We start from the raw sequence: 27025 nt of genomic DNA, 5'->3' as shown, positions 1-27025 counted from the left end.
TGAAAATATGCATTGTTTCTGGATCAAGGGAAGTATTTATCCTACAGAAATAATTTGTATTGCTCTTGCATATCCCTTCCTTTCTTACCTCTGACTGACGCTTTATAAGAGAATCCTTCTCTTCCAACAAGCTTGTCAGTTCATGGAGTTTGAATTGGAAGTCACTGCAACTTCCTTCTCTTCTTGAAATATCTTTTTGGTACTGGTTCAGCTGAGTCTGTATATATAAATGGAAATAATAATTATTATAATTCTCATTTATAACATATAACTGATTTATAATAGTTTTTATGACATTAAGTTAAATGGCAGTTATTGAATAAAGAGTTAAATATCAATAGCTAAAACACCCATAATTTTATTTATTTATTTATTTATTTATTTATTATTTTTGCTTTTTGGGTCACACCTGGCGATGCACAGGGGTTACTCCTGGCTCATACACTCAGGAATTACTCCTGGCAGTGCTCGGGGGACCATATGGGATGCTGGGAATTGAACCTGGATTGGCTGCATGCAAGGCAAATACCCTACCCACTGTGCTATCACTCCAGTCCCACTCATAATTTTATTATGTAAAATGAATTAAAGTGTTAATGATTAATTTCTCAGTTTTTAAAAAGCACCTTTACTATTTTGGTTTAGTTATTTCCTAAGAAAAAATCTTACACCACACTAATTAAAGATAAGAATGCATGTGTTTTCCTTTTCTTTAAATGCTCATTAAGTAAGACTCAATAAGTAATAGCGCTGTAGCACTGTAGCAGTGTCCTCCCGTTGTTCATTGATTTGCTTGAGCGGGCAACAGCACCATCTCACAACAAATTGTGAGACTTGTTGTTACTGTTTTTGTCATATTGAATATGTCATGGGGATCTTTCCAGGCTTTGCCGAGTGGGCAAGATACTCTCGGTAGCTTGCCGGGCTCTCCAAGAGGTGAGAAGGAATTGAACACGGATCAGCCAGGTTGGCCACGTGCAAGGCAAATGCCTTACCCGCTGTGCCATTGCTCCAGCCCAACAATAAGTAATAGTATATCATTGTTTATACTTCACAAAATATTTCTCCAACATGAATAGTTTAAGGCTTCATATCTGCCTTATGAGATAAATATTATTTTCCTCACTTATTTTATTTACTTATTTGGGTTTTGGTCACATCTGACAGCGCCGAGGTCTTACTTCTGGCTTCGTGCTAAGGGATCATCGGTAGTGATGCTTAGGTGAACATTTGCAAATCTGGAGATCAAGCCAGGTTTTGCCTAGTGCAAGGCAAGTGCCTTAACCCCTCTATTATATCTCTGAAACTTGATTATGATTTGTAAAGCAGGTAAATGATATGCAGACACTATTGCAGCACTGACAAGCAACACAGTGGCTACAGGCTAAATCAGTGGAAGAAAAGTGCTAGAAAATCAATAGAATTTTGAGTAAATTATATGCTCTTCTTTGTTTTTTGGTAAACATTGTTTACTGTTATTTGGAGAGAAAAGTATTTGTTAAGTTTGACCCAGTAAATATTTAAGTATATTTTACTGCACATAAGATCCAATAAATTAAGGGTTAGTGAAATTATGGGTTAATTATGGGTTAGTCAATATAAACTTGAATAACAATATATGGCAATACATGGTTGTTCATCCAAATAGCTGTACAATTTTAATACTAATTGTGAGTATGCAATTCAACACTACATTGTGATTGACAAAATACTTACTATGTACCATTCTTCAAAGACTCAGGTAAATTTTTTGAATCAACTCTGTCATGTTTTTTTGTTTGTTTGTTTGTTTTTAGCGAAACACCATGTGGGACAGTTGTTGACCTTACAAGTTTTTGTATTTGGGTTTTGGTCATACAGTGATCGAATACCCATCCCTCCACCAGTGCCCATTCTCCACTACCAATGGTCCCAGTAACCCTCCCACCCCTCCCATACCCCCATCCCATCCCGCCTCTGTGGCATGGCATTCCCTTTTGTCCTTTCGCTTGGTTTGGATGCTAAGGTTTGCAAGAGAGGCATTGAGTGGCAAACATGTTCGTTCTACAGTCTACTTTCAGCATGCATCTCCCACCCTGGGAGAATCCTCCCAACACCCTTTGCTTGCTGTTCCCTTCTCCGTTTGAACTGCCCTTTCCCATAGCATGTGCGGTTGGCCTTCAAGCCACAGACTCAACCTTCTGTAACTTATCTTGACAATTCTAGGATGTTGATCTCCTATTTTGTTATTTTATATTCCCCAGATGAATGCAATACTTCTATGTCTGTCCCTCTCTTTCTGACTCATTTCAGTTAACAAGATACTTTCCATGTAGTACCATTTGCATGTAAATTTCATGACTTAGTCTTTTCTAACAGCAGCATAGTACTCCATTTTATAGATGTACCAAAGTTTCTTTAACCAGTCATCTGTTCTCGGGAACTCGGAGTTTTTCCAAATTTTGGCTATTGTGAACTGTGCAGCAATGAGCATAGAAGTGCAGATGTCACTTCAGCTATACTTTTTTACCTCTCCAGGATATATTCCCAGGAGTGGTATTGCTGGATCAAATGGGAGCTCAATTTCTAATTTTTTGAGAATTGTCCATACTGTTTTCAAAGAGGGCTGGACCAGTCGGCATTCCCACCAGCAGTGAAGAAGAGTCCCTTTCTCACCACATCTGCGCCAACATCGGTTGCCCCTGTTCTTTTGGATGTGGGCCAGTCTCTGTGGTGTGAGGTGATATCTCATTGTTGTTTTGATCTGCATCTCCCTGATGATTAGCGATGTAGAGTATTTTTTCCTGTGCCTTTTATCCATTCAGATTTCTTCTTTAAGAATGTTTCTATTCATTTCATTCATTACCCCATTTTTGATGGGGTTGGATGTTTTCTTTTTGTGGAGTTCAACCAGAGCTTTGTATATCCTTGATATCAACCCCTTATCCAATGGGTATTGGGTGAATATTCTTTCCCATTCTGTAGATTGTCTTTGTATTCTGGTAACTATATCTTTTGAGGTGCAGAAGCTTCTTAATTTAAGATAGTCCCATTTGTTTATCTCTGTTTCCACTTGGTTGGTCAATGGAGTGTCATCTTTGAAGATACGACAAACCCCTGGCAAGCATTATCCTCAATGGAGAAAATCTAAGGGCCTTTTCTATAAGATCAGGAACAATACAAGGATGCCCACTATCACCACTTCTGTTCAATATAGTACTGGAAGTACTTGCAATAGCGATTAGGCAAGGAAAAGACATTAAAGGCATCCAGATAGGAAAGGAAGAAATCAAGCTCTCACTATTTGCAGATGATATGTTACTATATCTCGAGAACCCCAAATCCTCTACCAAGAAACTCCTAAAAACAGTAGACTTGTACAGTAAAGTTGCAGGCTATAAAATCAATGCCCAAAAATCCATGGCCTTCCTATACCCAAATAATGAGACAGGACAGTGACATGAAAAAATTTATCCCGTTCACAGTCATGCCACAGAAAATCAAATACCTCGGAATCAGTATAACTAAAGAGGTAAAGGACCTCTACAATAAAAACTACAAAACGCTATTCCATGAAGTAAAAGAGGACACGAGGAAATGGAAACATATCCCCTGCTCATGGATAGGAAGAATTAACATTGTCAAAATGGCAATACTCCCCAAAGCATTATACAGATTTAATGTGATCCCTATAAGGATACCCATGAAATTTTTCAAAGAAATAGATCAAGCACTCCTGAAATTCATATGGTACAACAAACGCCCATGAATAGCCAAAGCAATTATTGGGAAAAAGACATGGGGAGTGATTACACTCCCCAACCTCAAACTCTACTACAAAGTGGTAATAATTAAAACAGCATGGTGCTGGAACAAAGACAGATCCGTAGGCCAATGGAACAGGGTGGAATATCCCTACACACAACCCCAAATGTATGAACATCTAGTCTTTGATAAAGGAGCAAGAAAAGTGAAGTGGAGCAAGGAAAGCCTCTTCAACAATGCTGGCGTAACGGACAACCACATGCATAAAAATGGGCTTAGACCTCAAACTAACACCATGCACAAAAGTCAGATCAAAATGGATTAAAGATCTCAACATCAGGCCAAAATCCATAAGATACTCGAAGACAAGGTCGTCAAAACCCTCCAGGATATTGAGTCTAATGGTATCAACTCTGGTTTTGTTTCAGAATCTAAAGTGTGTCTCTTGCCTTCATAGGCAGGAATTAGTAAACATAAATAATTCCTCTCACAACTAAAAATGAATCAAAGTTGAAAATAAAACAGACATTAATATCTTCATATTCTATACTACAATATAATCTAGAATATACTATATTATACTAAATTAGAAAATAACTTTGGAATATTCTATATACTGAAACAAATTTAAGCAAAAGCTCTATTTCATATTAATAAACTATACCTTTAGGTGATTTTTCCTTGGACTTTAAATTTGAAACCATTATTTTTATTTAAAATGTTTGTGTTGGATGGGGGGTGGGAGGGATACTGAGATCAGTGGTGGTGGAGAATGGGCACTGGTGGAGGGATGGGTATTTGATCATTGTATAACTGAAACCCAAGCACAAAAATTTGTAAATCTACAACTGTACCTCATAGTGTTTCACTAATAAAAAATCTAAAAAAATATATTAAATAAAAAGTTTGTGTTAACATGATAACCTCTAAACATCTGTATTGCAAACCATAATGCCCAAAAAGAGAGAGGGAGAAGGAAAGAAGGAAAGTGCCTGCCATAGAGCATACAGACAGGCTGAGTAGGGGTTAGAGTGTGGGATGAGGGAAGCATGGGACATTGGTGGTTGGAAATGTTCAAATGTGGGGATTGCCACTGGAACATTGTATGACTGAAACCTGATCATGAACAACCTTGTAACTTGTGTATCTCACAGCGAATCAATAAAAAAAAGCTTGCATTGACTGGTATATTTATATAATTAACATACCCTTAGCTTGCAGATCTCTCTCTCTTTCTCCATTCTTAAACTTTTTACCATTTCCATGTAGTGGTTCCCAATGTCATCCATTTTAGCCTGCAACATCGGACCTGTGCAAGTCTCAGAAATCTACATGAAACAAAATAATTTTCTGTTATTAAATTGTTATCAATAGATATCACATGACAAGACTTGCTGTTTTCTGAAAACCACATTATCAAAAGGGGTGCTGCAGTGATTAGAGTAATTTTTATAATTATACAATTCAAAGAGCAGTGAGAGAAGGCCTGAAATGGAAGTGAGATGTGAAAGGAGTCCATAAATATAAGTAAATATCTCTTGCCAAAAATAGGCTAACGATGATATAACTAGAGTTAAAACATTTATTTAAAACAAAATTTTAATACCTGTATTCTAAGATTTTTATTCTCTTTCTCCAAATTACATTTACAGTATTCCAGTTCTTTTAGTCTGTATTCCATGTCTGATAATGTATGTCTAAGAGAGAGATTGTTTTCTTCCAACATCTGGCATTTTGAAGTCAAATCTTGAAGTCCTTTCTATAAAGAAGAAAAATAAGTTAGATAATTGGATTCTAATTTGGGGGGAAGATGGCTTTTTCTAGTTGATTCATCCAGTGAAATAAAGCAATTATATTTTCAATGCAATTTTTGTTTACCTTAAATACAAAATAAAATTCATTTTGCAAGATAATATCCTTACCCATAGTATTGCTTGCTATTCCAAGAGGGAAACAATCAAGACTAATGAAATTTTATTTAACAATTACACGACCTAATTCTTTGACACTTTGAAATATTGTCTTGTATTCTGTCAATTAATAGGCTTCAAAATGATTATATGACAACTGGAAATTGGGCGACTATTGGGACCATTATTTGAGGAAATATTAGAGAAGAATAAGACTTCGTTATTTCTTATGAATCTCTGCTCAGACATCTGGAGAACACTTCAAGATTTTATTAATTTATTTTTATTGTACAAATGTTTTAATATCTAAAACAATATTTGCATTGATTCATTAATGATCACTGTCAATTAATGGATTGAGTGAATAAGTTAACATACATCTTAAATTTATGCAATTCTTGTCAAACAAAAGATTTATTTTTTGTTTTCATAAATTTTTGTTTTCATTTTTCAAGAAATGAAAACTTTCTCTCTAGAAAAACCTACAAAATACTATGAAGTATTTATTCCTGTTTGATGTGGACTTCCAATACATGTAACTTATATATAAAATACACAAAGTTATGCTTTGCTTTGAAAGCTTTCAGTCACTGGAGCTACCCACAACCACACAGTTCTAATATGAAGACATTTTTCTATTACATTTTAATAATACTGACTTGTGTCTATATTGTATAACCATAATGTGTTAGTAATTGCAAAGATGAAAATCTACCTATTTTATCATCACTAAAAGCACGCAATTACCTGTTGCTGGCGATTATTTGCTCTCACTGATGCCAAGAGTTCTTCATACTCTTTTATTTGAGCTTCTTTGAATGTCAAGTCTTTTTCAAGTCTTATTTTGTCATTTTCCAGGGACTAGAAGAATTGATTTTTTAAGAATCAAAATTACAGAGACTTTCAACTGTCACACAGTATAAAGACTTGTGTACAATGGAAAGTTTACATAAGTGCTTTTAAATTTTCTGATGTTTAATATGTCACTTCTTAAAAGTTAAGCATAAAATGAGCTGGAAAAATATTACACATTTAAAGTTGTCACCTAAGGAGCCATTCTGATGGACTGACTAATTCTAAGGGCATTGAAGAAAAGCCTTCTGAAGCTGTCTGATGTTCTGGTCCAATATTTAAAGATTTCTTGTTAATCTTAGCATGTGGAGAATTTTCAAATTAGAGACTAAATATGTTATCAGAAATTAGTAAAAACAGTAGCAAACTAAAGTTCCCAGGGAGTTATTCATTGCATGCAAAGAATTCTGAATATATGTAGATTATAGCATCAAGGATGTCAATTAAAATAGAAAATTCAAAAGGTTAAATTCTCTAATATGTTTTTAACTATTCAAAACAATTCAGAATGCTTGTTATTTTTAGAGAAAAAGGAGGAAATTCCTGTTCAATCAGTGAAAATATTCTAATTTATAAGGTTCAATGAACTTTAAACTTGGTTATAGGCATTAAACTACCTTACTGGTAAGATAAACTAAAAAAACTGAATATTAAAAATGCTTTCACTTTTATACTGGATAATTCTTTTATCCTCAACAAACCCCTATGAACTGTTTAAAGAAAATAATTATACCCAGTAAGCATAATATTGGCTTATGTGTTAAATTTTTAAAAAGGTACACTAAATGATTTTATATCTATGTTAGGAAACTAGTAACTAGCAAGGTCTTGGAAAGAAAATTAATAAAAATATGTTACTGTCAAATCATCTTGAAGATGTCCAAGCTCCTCACGTATGTTGCTGAATGTAGACAGAACTAGCCGGAGTGACTTGTCAGACATGCTCCTCATCTGGAGGAAAAAATGGTTTGATGAGTATTTTTTACAGACATAAAAAGTCAATATAAGTAATAGTAAGTCTTATTTTTGTATTCTTTTAAGAAAACTTATTGTTTTATTTTAAATATTGCAATATTGGACTAATAATTTAGGGTTTATTATCAACATACATAAGCAATCCAAACAGTGTTTCATAAGACATCATAGATACTTGAATAGAATAGTCTGTTATTTTTCTGTTATATCATGTTTCTCACAACAGAAATATTTTATGAATAATACAGTTTACTTTTAATCTATTACAACTAGAAGAGAAGAGCATTCAACCTTCAATAATTTTTTTAATAAACAACAAAAAAAGAAAGTATAATGGAGAGATGCAACTTTGTTGTTTGGGTCACACCAGGTGGTGCTCAGGGCTTACTCCTGGGTCTCTACTCAAGAATCACTCATGGTGGGGCTTGGGGGACCATACGAGGTGCTAAGGATCAAACCAAGGTTGTCTGTGTTGAGCATGAGATCATAAGAGAATAAACTATAGGGCCTAAACAGAGGTCTGAGTCAAGTGCTGAACAATTCTGGAGACTTCTTTTTATTTTATTCTTTAATTTTAAGCTCCATTATTAACAATACTATTATTATGGGTACAAAGTTCCAAGCCACACCATCCATTAGAGTGCCCATTTCCTCCAGACCTTTTACATTGTAGATGATATCTTACAATATGGATATCATTTTTTGATCTGGACCATCATATCAACTATATCCCCACCTCAGGGAAAAATCTGAGAGTAATATCATCCACTCTCGGCAAACATTTGAGATAGCTCAGAGCAGAGAAATAAGTTAAGCGACCTTGCTTCTAACTGACCCACATCTCACTTATAGCAAGCTGTTCCTTCATAAACAGAAGTCTGTTGATCTCTCAGAGCAGAGCAGCTCATATGCATATCTCCTTCCTGACCGCAGCCAACCAGTTTATGTACTATCCTCCCCAAAGTGGAATATATATGGCTATAACAACAACCTCATGTAATTTTCAGGAATATGGATGAAAGTAGAGGTTATCATGCTCAGTGAAGTCAGTTAGAGGAAAGGGACAGAGTTACAGAATGATTTCTCTCATATTTGGAACTTTGAGATACATGGCAAGGTAGCAACAAACATCCAAAGGCAACAGGATGAGAGGACTGACACACATAGTTGAATTTTGGGATAAGAGGAAGTGGGGCTGGGTTCCTTTGGGGGAGAAGACAAGTATACTGATGATAAAAATGTGGTGGGGCTATGTTCATGAGAAAGCATTGTTAATTGTATAGTAAACAAAAAATTATGATTAATTTTTCAGATGAAGAAAGCCTAGAAAAGAAAGCTCCATAGAATTTACAGTATCAGTGAAGACCATCTGCTACCATGAACTTTCTTTTAGGGATATTTGGCTATTATTTTGATTTCTGTACTTGAAATATGTATGTTAAATCTTTTTATTTATTTCTGGTTCAGTTTTGGATGGTTGCTAAATTATAAAGATTTGTCCATTTCTTCCATGCTGTCCAACTTGTTTGCATCCAGATGTTTACATTGGTTTCATGACTCTTCGTATTTCTGCATTATTAGCTGTAATTAACTTCTTTCATTTAAAATTTTTTTACCAGAATTTAGATAGAACATCTGAGACTTATTCACTTTGAGTATTTAAAAAATCTATAAAAAAAACTTAGTTTCTTTGATCTTTTTTGGTAATGTTATGTTTGACATTTCATATATCCCCTCTTTGAATTATTTCCTTTCTCCTATTGCCTTTTAGTTACATTAGTTCTTCTTTCTCTGGTTTTACTTGATGTACAGTTCAATATTAAATTTTCAATGTTTATCAATATTAATCTAAATAGATAAATTTTATCAATACTACTTTTGTTGCAATCAATAGGATAAAAGAGCTTGTCTATTTCATTATCCTCAAGATAATTTTTTGTTTCTCTTTTGATCAAATGAACTTTCTACAGACAGCTCACAACAACAAATAACACCTTGGATTTATCCTTGATTAGAGAGATTCTGCAGAAATATGTGCTAACCATACTACTAGCTCCTTTGAAATTTTTATTTAAACATCACAGTTTACAAAGTTGTTCATAATACAATTGTTTTGGGCATTCAGAGCTCCAACAATATTCTCTCTGCCAGTGTGACCTTTCCTCCAGCATTGTCCACAGTTTCCCACTCCCCACCCCAGGCATGCTACATTAGAAAGCACAAAATAATTTATTTTATATTGCTTGTTACAACAAAATCATAAATGGAATTATCAAAAAATAGTTCAGTAAAATAAAGTTTGTGAAAATTGTTATGTTTCACAATGGGCTAATTAAAGTCATTGTCTGGACAGTTTTTATTTACTGGACAGTTTATCTCTACTTGAGCTTTCTATGTTATTGTTTTTAATTTTTGAGCTTAGTTGACTTCTATGCTACTTTCCCATTTATTTTGCTGTGCTCCCACTGGCCTGTCAGAATTGTGGAATTTGGGGGTAGAGCATGGGCACATATATATCTGTACACTTCTGGACTTCCAGACTCTTTAGAACTGGGATGGTTCTTGGCCCATCCCTTTCTTAGGAGGCCCCAGAGTTTTCAGCCAGAAGACCATATACCTGTGACATTCATCAGCTGAAATTCTCTTCTGAGATTAGGCGTGAGTCTGTGAAGCTGGGCCATTTATATGGTGTCTTACACTACTATATATTTATAATAGTACTATAGTATGTATATATATATATATATATATATATATATATATATATATATATCACTGTCACTGTCCTCCCATTATTTATCGATTAGCTCAAGCGGGCCCAGTAACATTGTGAGACTTATTGTTACTGTGGTTTGGCATATCGAATATGTCACGTGTAGCTTGCTAGGCTTTGCTGTGGGGGCGAGATACGCTAGGTAGCTTGCCTGGCTCTCTGAGAGGGGCGGAGGAATCGAACTCTGGTCGGCCTGGTCGGCCGTGTGCAAGGCAAGCACCCTACCCGCTGTGCTGTAATAAATGAATTTTTGAGAACAAATGAGAAGGCCTCACTAGAGAAAATGATATTTTCTTTATAATTTTTTCTTGAAAATATATGTAGATTCCCCCCCATGGTACTAAATTGAATCTAGAACCTCAAACAAGGGTTGTGTTCTACCACTAAGTCACAATCATCATCCCTGGCCCACTGTGTACTCTAATTTTTAATCAGAATTTCCTTAGAACTTATCTTGATCTATGGTATTTTCATTTGTTGAATGAATATTTACTTCCCTTCTGGCCTCGAGCCATCCTTATTCAGATAAAAACAAGGTCTTGGCTCAAGGAAACAGAGATGGGCCACTCCTTCCCATCTCCCTGCCCCTATTGGGTCCCGGCTGTCATGCCCACGAACTGCATCTAGGTGCCGTTTATGCACATTAAGAGCCATGATCCAGAGACTGAAATGAATCTCGGAACCAAGAAGCTCGCTGCAGAGTTTTCTCAAGACCCCAAATCTTTAAAATTTTAGAATTCCAGGAGCGCATTGGCCATGAAAGTGGCCACTCAACATCTCATGCTATTCATAACAAGCAATAAAAAATAAATTTTCTAGCATCTACCTGTGGGGCAGGCTTGAGTGGTGGTGGGACAATTCAAAATAATGGTGGTGGGAAGGTGTAAGGGTGTTGGGATTGGTTCAAAATATTGAATGTAATCAATTTTTGTGAACAACTTTATGAAAATAAAATTAAAAAAAAAACAAGGCCTTGGCCTTCACATCTCTCATTGTCAGAAGAAAGGTGAGGAAAGCAAAGTTGTAAGTTAGAGTCAGGTCATGCTACAGCACTGTGTATAAAATAGTTTCCAATTGCATAGAAAATCCCGGAATCTGGAAAAAACCCGAGTGTCCGAGAACAGATGATTGGTTAAAGTAACCTTGGTACATCTACACAATGGAATACTATGGAGCTATTAGAAAAGATGAAGTCATGAAATTTTCATATAAGTAAATGAACATGGAGAGTATCCTGCTAAGTGAAATAAATGAGTCAGAAAGAGAGGGACTCACTTAGAAGGACTGCACTCATTTGTGGAATATAAAATAAAAGAATAGGAGACTAACAACCAAGGATAGTAGAGATAAGGACCAGGAGGATTGCTCCATGACTTGGAAGCCCACCTCACGTGCAGCGGGGGAAAAAGGTAGCTCAGATAGAGAAGGAACCATCAAGTCAAGGATGCTTGCAGGGCCTGCTCAGGATGGGAGATGTGTGCTGAAAGTAGACTACAGACCGAATATGGTGGTCACTTAATGCCTTGAAAACCACAACACCCAAAGAAAGAGAGAGAGTAAAAGGAAATGCGCATGCCACAGAGGTGGAGGTGGGTAGAGTGAGGATGGTGGGATGAATAGTAGGAACGTTGGTGGTGGAGAATGGGCACTGGTGGAGAGATGTGTATTCGATCGTTGTATGACTGAAACATAAGGACAACATTTTTTAAGTCTGTAACTGTACCTCACGGTGATTCATTAAAAAATTAAAAAATTAAAATAAAAAACAAGAAAACCTCTTTAGAATGCTTTCCTGAATACCATCCACTCAATACTAGTAATCTGATTAAGCCATAATACAACTTTTGTTTAGTAAAAGTGTAATAAAGTCATGTGAAACATAATGTTCATTTGGAGCTTCCTGTTTTTAATTAAAGGAAGCATTCGAGACTAGATATTTGTTAGTATTGATTTCATGCCAACTTCTAACCCCATCTCACCTGCAAAATATAACGAATTTGCTGTTTTGTGAACTCTGACAATCCTTTAGGAATCAGTGATTCAATGTCTTCTGACTGTAAAATAAAGAGAATTATCAATTGAGTAGGTACACATTAATATTTTAAGTTTTATATTAATAGATTTATTTTTTAACTAAAAGGTAATTTTAATAGTTGCTACAAACTTCTATGTTTCTTAGAAAAAAATTATAGGTTTATTTAGTTGCTACAAACTTTCTAGGTTTATTAGATTTAATTTAAAATTGTTATACTATATACACCATGGAATTTTAGACATAAAATTTTAGACATAATACTACATAAATCAGGAATTTTAGACAAAACTTTGTGCAACCAAACAGATGTTAAATTTTATTTTAAAGAGCAAATTAAAAACCAAAATAATAGTATCTTAAATATCATTAAATGCTAAATTTCAGTCCATCTTTCAACAACTAAAATTTTGTTGGATTGTAGATAGAAACATTTTATTTAAGGGGATATGTTGCCACCAGCACGTCAGTCTGTACCTGTGAGGCGAGTGCATCAGCAGCCTGATGGCACCGTCAGAGTTGCAGATACCCCAAAATTACTGCTGTGCCTTTGGCCAGACCCCTAAATCTTGGGGCAAAGTTTACCAAGAAAGTAAACGGCCAAAAGTTATGTATGTGGGAGACACACTCACAAGCCACTTCCGGCCCAGCTATATAATTGGAAGCATGGCATCTCTGGTTCCTGATCGAACTGCTTAATGGCCATGATCCCAGAGACTCAGAAAGGAATCTAGGAACCGAAAGGCTTTTGGCAGAAATGTGTCCTGTTCCTGCAGTAGGTTACTGGAACTGGGTCACTCCAGGTGGGAATAGGTTTCGTGCCTTAGCCTGTTCCCCTTGGCGGCCTGGTGACCGCCGTCCTCCAGAGGCCACTAGACAGTCAGATTTGGGCCTGCAGTGATGAGACACGCGGGGCCTCACCAGATGGGGGTGGAACCGGCCCTTTCCTCCCCATCCCAACGAGACCCCGAGTTGCCGCCTACAAATGGCCTCTCTGGCTCCTGATCAAGCTGCTTAACGGCCATGATCCCAGAGACTCAGAAACAAATCTCGAAACCCAGCGGCTTTTGGCAGAAATGAATTTGGACCACATACAAGGTGGCTGCCTCCTCAGAGCTTATTGGAAAGCCATTTATGGCCGGCGGTGACGGGGCAACTGCAGTCTCATGGGAAGTGCGGTGGTACCGGCTCATCCTTCATGCCCTACTAAGGTCACGAGTTGCCCTTCACGAGCGCCTCTCCGGGACGGCCATGGCTCCAGAGGCAAAAGAACTTAATCTAGAGCCCGGCAACTTGCAGCAGAAAAGTGAACGGACCATTCATTAAACTACAGTGTCACGCTTTTCCGGAGGGAAAGGGTGTTGCTCCCTTCCGCCTCCCCCCCGCCCCACGGCAGCAAGGTGACCACCACCTCAGAGCTTATTGGAAAGCCAGGTATGAGGCAGCGGTGACCGGGCAACTGCAGTCTCATGGGAAGGGAGGTGGTACTGTCTCGTCCTTCACGCCCTACCGAGGTCACGAGTTGCCACCCATGAGCGGCTCTCCAGCACAGCCATAACACCAGACGTACAGAAACCAATCTCTTAATTATCTGGCTCTTTGCAGTAATCTAAAATCATTATATGATTCTCATAACCAACTATAGAAAACAAAGTATTTCACAATGCCTTTTCAGCAATTCTGATTGTTGGGGGGGGATTCTGAACAATGGTGGTGCATCTTTTGTCAAAATAATTAATGTAATCAATATAGAGAAGAGTTAAGTAGAAATCATCTGCCTCACAGGCATTGGGAGGGGTGGGAGGGGGGTATATTGGGGTTCTTGGTGGTTAAAAAATGAGTACTGGTGAAGGGAAAGGTGTTTGATCATTATATGACTGAGACTTAAACCTGAAAGCTTTGTAACTTTTCCCACAGTTATTCAATAGATAAATATAAGAAGAAAAAAATAAATAAAATTATGAAAAAAAAGTAAGTGGAGTTCATGCCCAATTCAATCAGCTAATCAGTGGCTGAATAAATAGCAGTACTCCTACATTAAAAAAAAAACATTTTCTTTCTTTCTTTCTTTCTTTCTTTCTTTCTTTCTTTCTTTCTTTCTTTCTTTCTTTCTCTGTGCTGCTCTGCTCATGACATGTCTACCTTCTCTTCCATCCTGTTCTGATTAACCAAGAATCCACTGAAACATTTCTCCAGTGCTACTTAGCTGGTGTGTGAATAAGCCATTGAGAGTGTCTAAAGAAGCCTTATAAAATAAAAATGGCCTTGGAAGATAAAGTCACATTTCTTTCTATTGGATTTTTAAAAATTGAATCACAGTGTGATACACAGCTACAAAGTTGTTCATGATTGGGTTTCAGTCTACAATTTTCCAACACCTGTCCCTTCATCAGCACATATTTCCCACTACCAATGCCCCCAGTTTCCTTCCCATCCCCCACCCCCACCGCCTGCCTCTAAGGCAGGCACTTTTATCCCCCCCTCTAAAATATGACATTTTATGAGATGATCTTTAAAATAAGAATCTGGGAAAATAAAACTAGTGGTTTATTTATAATTTATATAGAACTTTGGTAACTTTTGAAATATAATACTGCTACAGCAAAAGAGTAGCTTCAACTAATTTTAAGTGAGATGTTTAAATCAGTACTTTTTTGGGATGGGTCTTTGGGTCACACCTGGTGGTGTTCAGGGGTTACTCCTGGCGCTGAGTTCTGAAATTACTCCTAGAGGCGCAAGGGGGACCGTATAGGATGACAGGGCACAAATCAGAGTTAGGTGTGTGCAAGGCCAGCACCTTACCCTCTCCATTCTCTCTGGCCTCTGAGGTGAGTACTTCTAAAAGAAAATTTCAGATTCACTGAACTATTTTAATAAATATAGTGTATAAATACATTGAAAATTGTTGTTAATACAAAAGAGGCACCACAGAGAAATTACAAAGGCAAAGTCACTTGTCCTGCATATGACAGACAAGCATGAGGCAAACAAGTATGATCTTCAGCACTGCATATGGTCCTTGGAATCCTCCAGCAGTGACCCCTGAGCACAGAGCCAGGATAAAGCTCTGAGCACTGCCCCCAACCTCTCAAAATAAAAGGTAACACAAAAGAGGTATACTTGTTTATTGCTCTAAGTTATTTCTTATTTGATGATATATTTTGTTAAGTGTTAATGTCAAAATATGCATCTATAAAAGAACACTTGAAAATTTTAATAAATTACTTAAAGTTGCTGGCTGTATCTCATGGAATATACAAGGTTTTTGAAAATATCAAAATAAATTTAATAGACAGGTATACACAAAAACCACCATTAGCAATATTGCGAACCACACAAAAACCACCATTAGCAATATTGCGAACCATAGTGCCTCAATAACGAAGAGAGAACAAGTGAGAAATTGCAAGACCTCTGGAAAAGTGTAAAATTAAATAAATTTTTCACTTATTTATTTTATATATAGTTCAGTTTTCCAAATCAGTGTATGTATGTGGTAAATGAAAGTTTAAATTTTCTGAAAGCAATTTTTTAAAAAAAAAATTGTTGAATCACTGTGAGAGTTGCAAACTTTCATGTTTGGGTTACAATCACACAATGATCAAACACCCATCCCTCCACCAGTGCACATTCCCCACCACCAATATACCTAGTATACCCCCCCTTTCCCACCCTCCCCTTGCCTCCATGACAGCCAATATTCCCCATACTCTCTCTCTACTTTGGGGCATTATGGTTATCAATACAGACACTGAGAGGTCATCATGTTTGGTCCATTATCTACTTTAAGCACACATCTCCCATCCCGACCAATTCCTCCAGTCATCATTTTCTTAGTGATCCCTTCTCTATTCCAGCTGCCTTCTCCCTTCCACTCATGAGACAGGCTTCCAGTTATGGAGCAATCCTCCTGGCCCTTGTATCTACTGTCCCTGGGTGTCAGCCTCATGTTATGTTACTCTATACCCACAAATGAGTGCAATCTTTCTATGGCTGTCCATCTCTTTCTGATTCATTTCACTTAACATGATACTCTCCATGTCTATCCATTTATAAGCAAATTTCATGACTTCATCTCTCCTTACAGCTGCACAATATTCCATTGTGTAGATGTACTAAAGTTTCTTTAACCAGTCATCTGTTCTAGGGCACTTGGTTTGTTTCCAGATTTTGGCTATTGTGAACAGTGCTGCAATGAACATATAGGTACAGATGTCATTTCTACCGGAAAGCAAAACTTTTAAATAATAAAATGACATAAGTTTTTGTGTAAATGAGTATTTGTTTTGCAGACATTAAAAGATACTAAATGATTATATCATTGTAAATACACATAGATCATTTCTTTCACTAGTCAAATGTAATAATCTACTTGTTATTCAAACAATTAAATTTTCAGTGGTTTTAGTTCTTACCTCATCTGTAGATTCAAAGTCCTGTTTACTGCATAAATGAAAAAGTATCATCAATGTTAGAATGCATGAATTGAAAATGTATATGTTGCCATACAAATGTATATATTACATAAGAATGCTAGTATTCTAATTATTTTATCTTATTTTTATACATAGTAATAGCAACAATTTATAATCCAAATTAACAATTCAAAACTAATATGGTGTTTGACAAAAGACAGTTCATAAACAATATGCAAATGATAAAAGATACATAATTAAGAAAACTAGTGTATTACACGTGTTGTTAGTATCATCCATTAGCACTAGTCCTCTTGTGGATAGATGTAGAAGTTCCCCATGTGTATCAATAAACGTTATCTGATGAAGAAAGAAAGAAAGAAAGAAAGAAAGAAAGAAAGAAAGAAAGGGAAGAAAGAAAGAAAGAAAGAAAGAAAGAGAAAGAAAGGGAAGAAAGAAAGAAAGAAAGAAAGAAAGAAAGAAAGAAAGAAAGAAAACAATGAATTGCTTAAACATTTTAAAGATCAGTTTTATGCCCATGGTTCTTTTTTTTCCTGTACATGGATTACAGCATGATACAGTATTATTTGTGGTCTGCACCACTTGTGGTCGAAAATGCTCTATAGCTGATATAATATTAATGCATAGCTTTCCTGGCTTCTGTCACAGGGTTAACAATAATGTCTTCTGAGATTATGTGACATTACAGTATGACTGACTTTGACAGTGACTGTACATTTTAGTTATATGATATTTTCAATAGCTTTTCCATAAGCTGATCTTTGTAGCTACTGGAGGACTGGCCTGATTTTATTTTTGATCTAATTACTGTATTTCTAATTCATTAATGTTGATTAATGTTTTCAATTACTTCTGAGTTCAATCTTGAAGGGGTGTATTTTATTAAAATTTTATTCATTTCTTCAAGATTATCAAATTAATTGGCATACAGTTATTCATAATAGTCTCTTATTATCCTTTGTATTTCTGTTACCTGTTGTGATTACTTCTCTTTAATTATTTATTGACTTGAGTTTTATCTTTTTACTAGAGTATCTCACCCGCACGGCAGAGCCTGGCAAGCTCCCCGTGACATATTCGATATGCCAAACACAGTAAAAACAAAGTCTCCAATGGAGACGTTACTGGGCCCGCTCAAGCAAATTGATGATCACCGGGAGGGCTTTTACTTTTTTGCTTTACTTTTTCATCTTATTCTGGTGTTTACTAATCTAACTTGTTCATGGTTTTAAAAAATACAGGTCTTAGTTTCATTGATTTTTTGTATCTCATTTATTTTTACATTATGATTATTCATTCCTTTATTAAATTTTGCATTTGTTTTATTGTTCTTTTTCCAAATGATTTAGTTACATAATTAAATTTTTATTTATTATTTTTCTTGCTCCATAAAAAGTGACAATATAAAATTCCTTCTCAATACAACTTTTGTGTTCCTTATAGTTCCTGATAACTATTTAAATTTTCTTTTGTTTTACTTTTATTTTTATTTTGCTTTTTGGGTCACACTCAGCAATGCACAGGGGTTACTCCTGGCTCTGCGCTCAGGAATTACCCCTGGCGGTGCTCAGGGAACCATATGGGATGCTGGGAATCGAACCTGGGTTGGCCACGTGCAAGGCAAACGCCCTACCTGCTTTATTATTACTCCAGTCCCTTCTTTTGTTTTAAAGTGTTTTTAATTTCTTGTTTCGTTTCTTTATTGACCAAGTAGCTGTTGAAAACCATCATGTTTAGAGAATATGAATTTGAAGTATTTTTGGTTTTCTTTCTGTGGATAATTTTTATTTTCATAATATGATCAGAAACAAAACTTTGACAAACTTTTATAAGCATTCTCAATTCTGGAGTGTTTATTAATAAAGTCATTAGTTTCCTTTTGGGACTAGAGCGATAGCACAGTGGGTAGGGTGTTTGCCTTGCAAGCGGCCAACATGGCCGACCCGAGTTCGATTCCTCAGCCCCTCTCGGAGAGCCCGGCAAGCTCCCGAGAGTATCTCACCTGTACAGCAAAGCCTGGCAAGCTACCCGTGATGTACTCGATATACCAAACACAGTAACAAGTCTCATGATGGAGACGTTACTGGGCCCACTCGAGCAAATCGATGAACAACGGGAGGACCATGACCGTGCATTAAAAAGTTTCCTTTTAATTTATTTATATTTTTGCATTTTCGATACTCTTGGAATTAAATTTAATACTTTGCAATTTTTAGAGATGTTTATGTGATATTTTGATGACCTTTGTGGAGTATATTATCTCTTAAATGGAGACATTTACTCAGATTTACTTGTGCTTCATGTTTCCCCACTAAAAGTATTAGAATTTTGCTTAGAACTTAAAACAGCTATTCAGAATAAATCAACTAGAAATAATAGAGAGATGGGGTTGGAAAAACAACAAAGAAGGTGTGGTGCATGCCTTTATATGTGGCATACACATGTGCCTTACATGTGCCTTATATGTGACACTGGTTCATTCTTAAAACTGTATATGGTCCCTCCAGTACTGTCAGAAGTAAAGTTATTATCTCTGAGTACCAGCATGTGTGGCCTAAATCACACTCCCTAGATACTGGAGTATAGAGGGACTGAGGATGGATCAGTGGAAAAAGCAGAAGTCTTGCAAGTGTGAAGCTGCAAGTTTGATCGCCCCACATATGAAGTGGTTCCAGGAGCTCTGCTGTTCGGTACTCCAAGTACCATAACAAAGTACGTGACCTCTTGGATGTATTTCAGCCAATTGTGTGTGATTTGGTTTAAAAGTGGGATACCCAGTGAGCATATACTAAAGAATATAATCACTGTGGAGCACATGTGCAAACATCTCTACCAAAAGTGTGTGATACCATCTGAGCACCATAAGTGAGTGTGTATACACTAAAGCTTGTTTGTGTATATATATTGAGCACACTGTTCATTATATCTACAACAGCGGTAAGAGGGCAGAGGGAAAGAGAATTTTAAAATATTATAAGATATTGATAGTGACATAAAAATTATGTATTTACAATACCTTCCTCCAATTTTCTGCAAATGTTCTAATAAGCAGTGGTATAGATCTGTATTTTTGCGACTTAGATCAGCAAGCAACTCTCCAAAATATTTGGGGTCCAATTTTTCAGGGCCATCGTCCTGAATTATCACCTGTAGAAAAATATTTATATCAATTTTAAGTGTTTCTAGTTCACAGATGTATTTATGTCAAACTTTTAAAAAGCAAAATAAAAAAATAAAAAGTGAAATAACAATAAAGTTAATTACAAACTGCCACATTTTTTTTAATTTGGAGTATATATTTTTCAATTTGAAAGGAATTTAAATGAATGGCCAAACCACCACAACATTTTGAATTTCATTTCACTTGTGTCTATATATAATAAAGGCAAACAGGTAATTTACATAAATTTTTTGAATGCAGATGCTAAATATAAGTAAAATCAGTAGATCAATACTGAATTATTCATTATTACCATATGGCTTTCTTTATTTTTTCTGTAGAAAAACTAAATTATTTGAATTGTACTAACTATAGAATTACTTTCATTTGAAGTTGCATCTTCTTTTGAAGGTCAGCTTGACTTAATATATTTTAAAGTTAAGTTTCTCAAGTCAAGGATTTTCTGTTTCTTATTGGAGTCACTTCATTGTTTTATTTTGGTTCAAGTGCCTAGTTAGTCTGACATGAGATGTGTGCCAAGTAGAGAAAATATGTAGTCTTCAGAGACATTTGAAATCCTAAAGACAAAATACTATAAGAAGGGTCTAAATGAAGATTTGTTCTATTACTTTCATATCTTGATATTAATCTTTTAATATTACTGAACACTTTTTTTCCATTCCTCAATCATATCTGAGTTTTAATACTTGAGTTGCATTCCATGAGCTGGAGTGATAGCACAGCAGGTAGGGCGTTGGCCTTGCACGCGGCTGACAAGGCTGACCTGAGTTCAATTCCTTCACCCCTCTCGGAGAGCCCGGCAAGCTACCAAGAGTATCTCGCCCGCATGGCAAAGCCTGGCAAGCTACTCATGACATATTTGATATACCAAACACAGTAACAACAAAGTCTCACAATGGAGACGTTACTGGGCTGTTCTGCTTTTGTTCCAGTACCATGCTGTTTAAATTAGTATTGATTTGTAGTAGAGTTTGAAGTTAGGGAGGTTGATTCCTCCCATTTTCTTTTTCGAAGAATTGCTTTAGATATTCGTGGGGGCTTATTGTTACATATGAATTTCAGGAGTGTTTGCTCCATTTATTTGAAGAATGTCATGGGTATCATTATAGGGATCGTATTGAATTTGTACAATGCTTTGGGAAGTATTGTCATTTTGACAATGTTAATTCTCTCGATCCATGAGCAGGGGATATCTTTCCATTTTCTCGTGTCCTATTTTATTTCCTGAAGTAGTGTGTTGTAGTTTTCTTTGTACAGGTTCTTTACTTCCTTAGTCAAGCTGATTCCTAGGTACTTGATTTTTCTGGGGCACAATTGTGAATGGGATTGGTTTTTTTTCATGTCACTTTCTTCTCTCTCACTATTTACATATAGGAAAGCCATGGACTTTTGGGCATTGATTTTATAGCCTGCAACTTTACTATACAAGTCTATTGTTTCTAGGAATTACTTGGTAGAGGTTTTAGGGTTCTATATGTATAGTATCATATCATCTGCGAATAGTGAGAGCTTGATTTCTGGCCCACATCCAGAAGAACAAAAGCAACCAGTGTTGGCGCGGATGTGGCGAGAAAGGGACCCTCCTCCACTGCTGGTGGGAATGCCGACTGGTTCAGCCCTTTTGGAAAACAGTATGGACAATTCTCAATACATTAGAAATTGACTCCCATTTGACCCAGCAATACCAGTCCTGGAAATATATCCCAGAGAGGCAAAAAAGTGTAGTCAAAGTGACATCTGCACTTGTTTGTTATTTGCAGCACTGTTTACAATAGCTAGAATCTGGGAAAAAACCTGAGTGCCTGAGAAGAGATGACTGGTTAAAGAAACTTTGGTACATCTACACAATGGAGTACTATGTAGCTGTTAGAAAAGATGAAGTCATGAAATTTACATACAGTGGTACTACATGGAAAGTATCATGCTAATAAGTGAAATGAGTCAGAAAAAGAGGGACAGACATAGAAAGATTGCATTCATCTGGGGAACATAAAGTAACAAAATAGGAGACTAACACCTAAGAATAGCCGAGATAAGTACCAGGAGGTTCACTCCGTGGCTTGGAGGCCAGCCACAATAGCCAGGGGAAAAGGCAGCTATGATAGAGAAAGGAGCACCAAATAAAGGGTGTTGGGAGGATCCTCCCAGGATGGGAGATGCATGCTGAAAGTAGACTATAGACCGGACATGATTGCCACTCAATGCCTCTTTTGCCAACCACAGAACCCAAAAGGAGAGGGAGAACAAAAGGAATACCCTGCCACAGAGGCATGGTGGGATGGCGAAGGGGAGGAAGGGGGTGCGAGGGATACTGGGATCAGTGGTGGTGGAAAATGGGCACTGGTGAAGGGATGGGTACTCGAACATTATATAATTGAAACCCAAGCATAAAAATTTGTAAGTTCTATAACTGTACCTTATGGTGTTTCACTAATAATAATAATAATAATAAAAACATTGTGTTCTCTTATTAAGTTATTCTAACCAGCACATATAAGTGATAAATCCTGTGTTTATACTTTTTTTCTGGCTTACTTCATTTAAAGTAATGGGGCGTCAGGAACGAGGCTGTTTCTCATAAACATTGTCTTCATAAGATTCAGCTGTAGTCCTACCTTTCCACACCCCATTCGCTCTCAACGGAACGACCATCTCTGAATGCAACAGTTATGTGTACCTAGGTCGAGAAGTCAACATGACAAATGACCTGGCACCTGAGCTGCGCAGGAGGAAGAGAGCGGCTTGGAACGCCTTCAAGAGCATCGAAGAAATAGCTAAGAGAATGAAGAACCTCCGGCTCCGGGCACATCTCTTTGATTCCACTGTTCTTCCTGCATTAACATATGCCTCAGAGACCTGGGCCCTACGCAAACAGGATGAGAACGCTATTCAGGTCTCCCAAAGAAGAATTGAAAGAGCTATGCTTGGAATATCACGTTTCACTCAAATGAGAGAAAGAATCCGGACTTCCAACATCCATCAACGATCAAGAATTAGGGATGCTGTCTCGTTTGCCAAGGTGTCAAAAATCAGATGGGCTGGTCATGTCATGAGTTTTAAAGACGACCGCTGGACTAGAGCTGTTACCGACTGGATTCCACAGGATGTCAAAAGACCGCGTGGCTGCCCACCTACCAGATGGTCAGAATTCTTCATCAAGATCATGAATGATCGGTTTGAGGCTCTTCATGTTCCTAGAGCGAACAGACGCCATTGGGCTACACTAGCATGCGACAGGGACAAATGGAGACGTTACTGGCGCCCGCTCAAGCAAATTGATGACTAATGGGAAGTTAAGTGATTAAGTGATTAAGTGACTTCATTTAAAGTATCTTCTAGTTCCATCCATGTTGCTGCAAATTGCATGATTCCATCTTTCCTTACAGCTATGTATTTCATTGTGTGTGTGTATATATATATATATATATTTATATTTATATATCACATCCTCACGATCCACTTATATCTCCTTGCATATCTAGGATATCTAGGTTGATTTCAAATCTTAGCTATTATACTGAGTGCTGCAATGAGTAGTGGTGTGCATATGTCCTTTTGAATGAAAGGTTTTCTGCTCTGGGGTTAGAGAGTCCAAATTTGAATTACTAGGACATCAATTCTGACTTTACTGAGAACCCTCAATACTGTTTTCCATAGTGGTTGGAGCGGACAACATTCTTATCAGTAGTGGAAAGGGTTCCTTTTTCACCAAATCCCTGCCAACATATTGTTGCCATTATTTTTCATCTGTGCCATTATCAATGGTGTAATGTCGTATCTTATTATCTTGAATTGAATTTCCATAATAATAAGTGATGATCAACATTTTCCATATGCCTGTTGTTCTTTCTCAGGAAAGTATCTGTTCATTTTCTCTCTCCATTTTTATGAGTTCTACTGATTGTTTTTTTTTTATTGATCTTTGTGAGTACTTATATATCCTGGATATCAGCTATCTTTCTGAAATGTTGAGTGCAAATATTTTTCCCACTCAGCTGTCATTTAGTTTTAGCCCATGTTTCTTTTGCCAAAGAATTTTCTTACAAGCTTGGTTTTTAAAGGAGCCAACCAAGAATGGTTAAGTAAGCCAAAAAGAGTATAACCAGTCTTTCCTCAAGTTCATTGTAATAATCACTAGCACATTCTTTCCAAATTATGATCAGTAATTTAAACAACTAAACTGAAGTTGTGGAGTTAGATATTGACAGTTGAGTTTTTCCTGGATTTTTGGAGATTGGCAGTAAACTCCCTCTCAATAACTGTCACTGTCACAGTCCTCTCGTTGTTCATCGATTTGCTCGAGCGGGCCCAGTAACGTCTCCATTGTGAGACTTTGTTGTTACTGTATTTAGCATATCGAATACGCCACAGGTAGCTTGCCAGGCTTTGCCGTGCGGGCGCGATGCTCTCGGTAGCTTGCCAGGCTCTCCAGAGGGGTGGAGGAATCGAACTCGGGTCGGCTATGTTGGCTGCGTGCAAAGCAATCGCCCTACCCACTGTGCTATTGCTCCAGCCCCCCTCTCAATAAATGAAATAAAATAAAAGAAGTCTTTATTAATATTTATCATGAATATATCTGATTTTACTGCTCATGCCCTATTGCTCTTGTGGGGTATCTATATATTCACCAACCTGGAAGATATATAAAATCACAAGATCAAATATGATTTTAAAAATCAAAATAACTCATTAAGAGAAAAAAATCTATCATGTCAACATCATTCCATATACCTTCAAGAAATTTCACTGTTGTAGCTGGCTACATTTACCTTCCTATGTGTAACTATAATATAACTTTCCCAAGTGAAAGGGCTCATTATTTAGCAAAATATGCCCAAATATTAAGTTTCCATATTAGAATCACTGAACAACCAAATTGATATGCTTATATTTTTCATATTCTCTTAGCTTATTATAGTAACCTCATAATTCTGTGAAAATCATATTTTTGTCTTTGATTAATTCGACATAGACAATTTATGGTCTCAAATATCTTAAAATAATTTTGCACATTCATGTCATTGCACTTTACATGACTTGAGCTTCAAGGATTATGATTTTCTGCTAACATGAATTTTTATTTTCATTACTAATGTTTATTTATGTGATTTTTAATGACAGATTTAAACAGCTAAATAAAACACAGAGTCCAGGACAAAAATAATTTAAATAAACAAGGTGTCTGTGCTTGTTAACTAAATAAAGGTATTAAATTTTATGAAAGGAAAGTTATTTCACTTTTATAAATGATAATAGATGATAATATTTATCCGTTATGATGTAGCAGACACTGTGCTATGATTTTTAAATAAATATTGGATGAGATTATTCTGTCTTATAAACACTAAACAATATTGCTCCTTCTGATGGCAGCTGTGTTTGTTTTCTTAGTTTCATACAATGTCTCTAGTTGAATTATTTTGGAGAATCTGGGTTATAACTGAAAACTATAGTTTTATTTTCTTACTGTGAGACTATGCACAATATACCTGAAGATTAGGTAATAAATTTTAATTAACTAGAGAAAAAGTAATAGCATTAAATTAAAAATTGACATCTTTCAGCAAAAGACACCTCAAGGTAGAAGAGTAGTAAGTAATACTTTACCCTTTTTATATACATATTATTATATTCATAGATGTACATTAATTATAGCACTAAGCATAGTGTCCATATACAGTGGGCATTAAGTAGATATTTGTTCTAAGGAGAGTAATGAGAAACTGCCTTCCTCCCCACATCCTACTCTGAGTGCCATTAAAGCAAGATCCAGCAGGATAGCACTTTGTGATGAGCTGAGAGAGAGCACCAAAATTCCATTTCCATGCTGTATTTTTCCTAATTTAAAAATTCCAACTTAGGGCTTTGGGGACCACAAAGGACCCTGTTATTTACCTGTGCCCACCAGAGCAACAGGATCCTTTTTCAGGAATCTTGGTAACATGCAGCCACATTAGTACCCATGTGATACTTCCCACCTCCACATCTCACAGGGAACACACATTAAGACTGTAAATTTACAGAACCTAGAGTGGATTTACTACCCTCAGCAATACTATGCTATATGAACACGAACATAGTTCCAATCAGGTACTCTCAGAAAAATCCACAAATGCAGTTGTGGTAGTAAGAAATCATGAAACCCTAAATTACAAAGAGAAGAAGGGAAAGACCAAGGACATTGAAAGTTTTCCCCAGAGTGCTATAAAACAAAAAATCTCTAAGCAATTATTTATTAACAATAAAATTAGCTGGGATAGATATAGTAGGGAAGAAAGAGAGAATCTGATCCCCTCAGAGATCACCTTGGTAGTGGCGCCATGGTAAATCACATAAACTCATGCCCAGACTGCAGCAGAAGCAATGAAAAACAGTGTAGAACTACACCAAGCTCAGTCATTCAACAAATATAGTAGTCAGTAAGTCTCTCCCAATACTAACCACGTCTATAATCTTTCATGTAAGGACTTCAGAGATATCATTTGAGGATGCCTAATGAGCTCAAAGAAACAATGTTGCAGGTAGTCAATGCACAGGAATGAATGAAAGAAGAAATGAGAAAACTACATTTAGAAGTTACAGAACTGAACAGTTTGGTAGGTAAAATAAAAACTCAGTGGAGGGTCTTGAAACAGAATAAGAGCATCTGAGGATAAGGTCATCAAACTCCAAGATGAGATGAAGGAAATCTCTGAAAAACAGCAGAAGCTTGAATAAATATTTTAAAATAATGAAAAACACTTGCATTCAAGAGGAACAATATAAGAATAACCAGAGTTCCTGAGGAAAAGGAGGGTGTTGTAATTTAGTCAAAGAAATCATAGTTGAAATATTCCCAGAAACTAGTGTAGGTACATAGACCCAAAAGGGACACTGAAAGGTCCCAATTAAAATAACCCCAAATGAAATTACTCTACAACACATCAATGATGATAAGAATGACAAAAACCAAAGAAAAACAATATTGTGAGCAGCAAAATATAAGAAGACAATTACAAAGGAGCTTACTGAATATCATAGCAAATGTCCCAAATGACACTTTGTTGGCAAAAAGAAAATGATAGTATATCATTTTTTGGAAAAAAATGATATGAACACCTCACCAAGAATACCCTACCCAGC

General features: G+C 36.4%; 1 protein-coding gene across 1 annotated transcript in view; it reads right to left on the bottom strand.

Moving 5' to 3' along the window:
* The window catches only part of POF1B (POF1B actin binding protein), a 135306-nt gene that overhangs the window by 24489 nt on the left and 83792 nt on the right, over positions 1–27025 (bottom strand). Inside the window, exons 7-14 of the mRNA XM_056124182.1 lie at positions 19739–19869; positions 16702–16729; positions 12234–12308; positions 7365–7457; positions 6402–6515; positions 5351–5503; positions 4953–5072; positions 89–217 (exon numbers count right to left, since the gene is read on the bottom strand). Coding sequence (XP_055980157.1) covers positions 89–217; positions 4953–5072; positions 5351–5503; positions 6402–6515; positions 7365–7457; positions 12234–12308; positions 16702–16729; positions 19739–19869 — 843 coding nt within the window. The remainder of the gene's footprint in view (positions 1–88; positions 218–4952; positions 5073–5350; positions 5504–6401; positions 6516–7364; positions 7458–12233; positions 12309–16701; positions 16730–19738; positions 19870–27025) is intronic.

This window comes from Sorex fumeus, unplaced genomic scaffold (genome assembly GCF_029834395.1).
Source record: "Sorex fumeus unplaced genomic scaffold, SorFum_2.1 ptg000050l, whole genome shotgun sequence".
Classification (NCBI taxonomy): domain Eukaryota; kingdom Metazoa; phylum Chordata; class Mammalia; order Eulipotyphla; family Soricidae; genus Sorex; species Sorex fumeus.
This window is presented reverse-complemented; position numbering and strand designations above follow the sequence as displayed.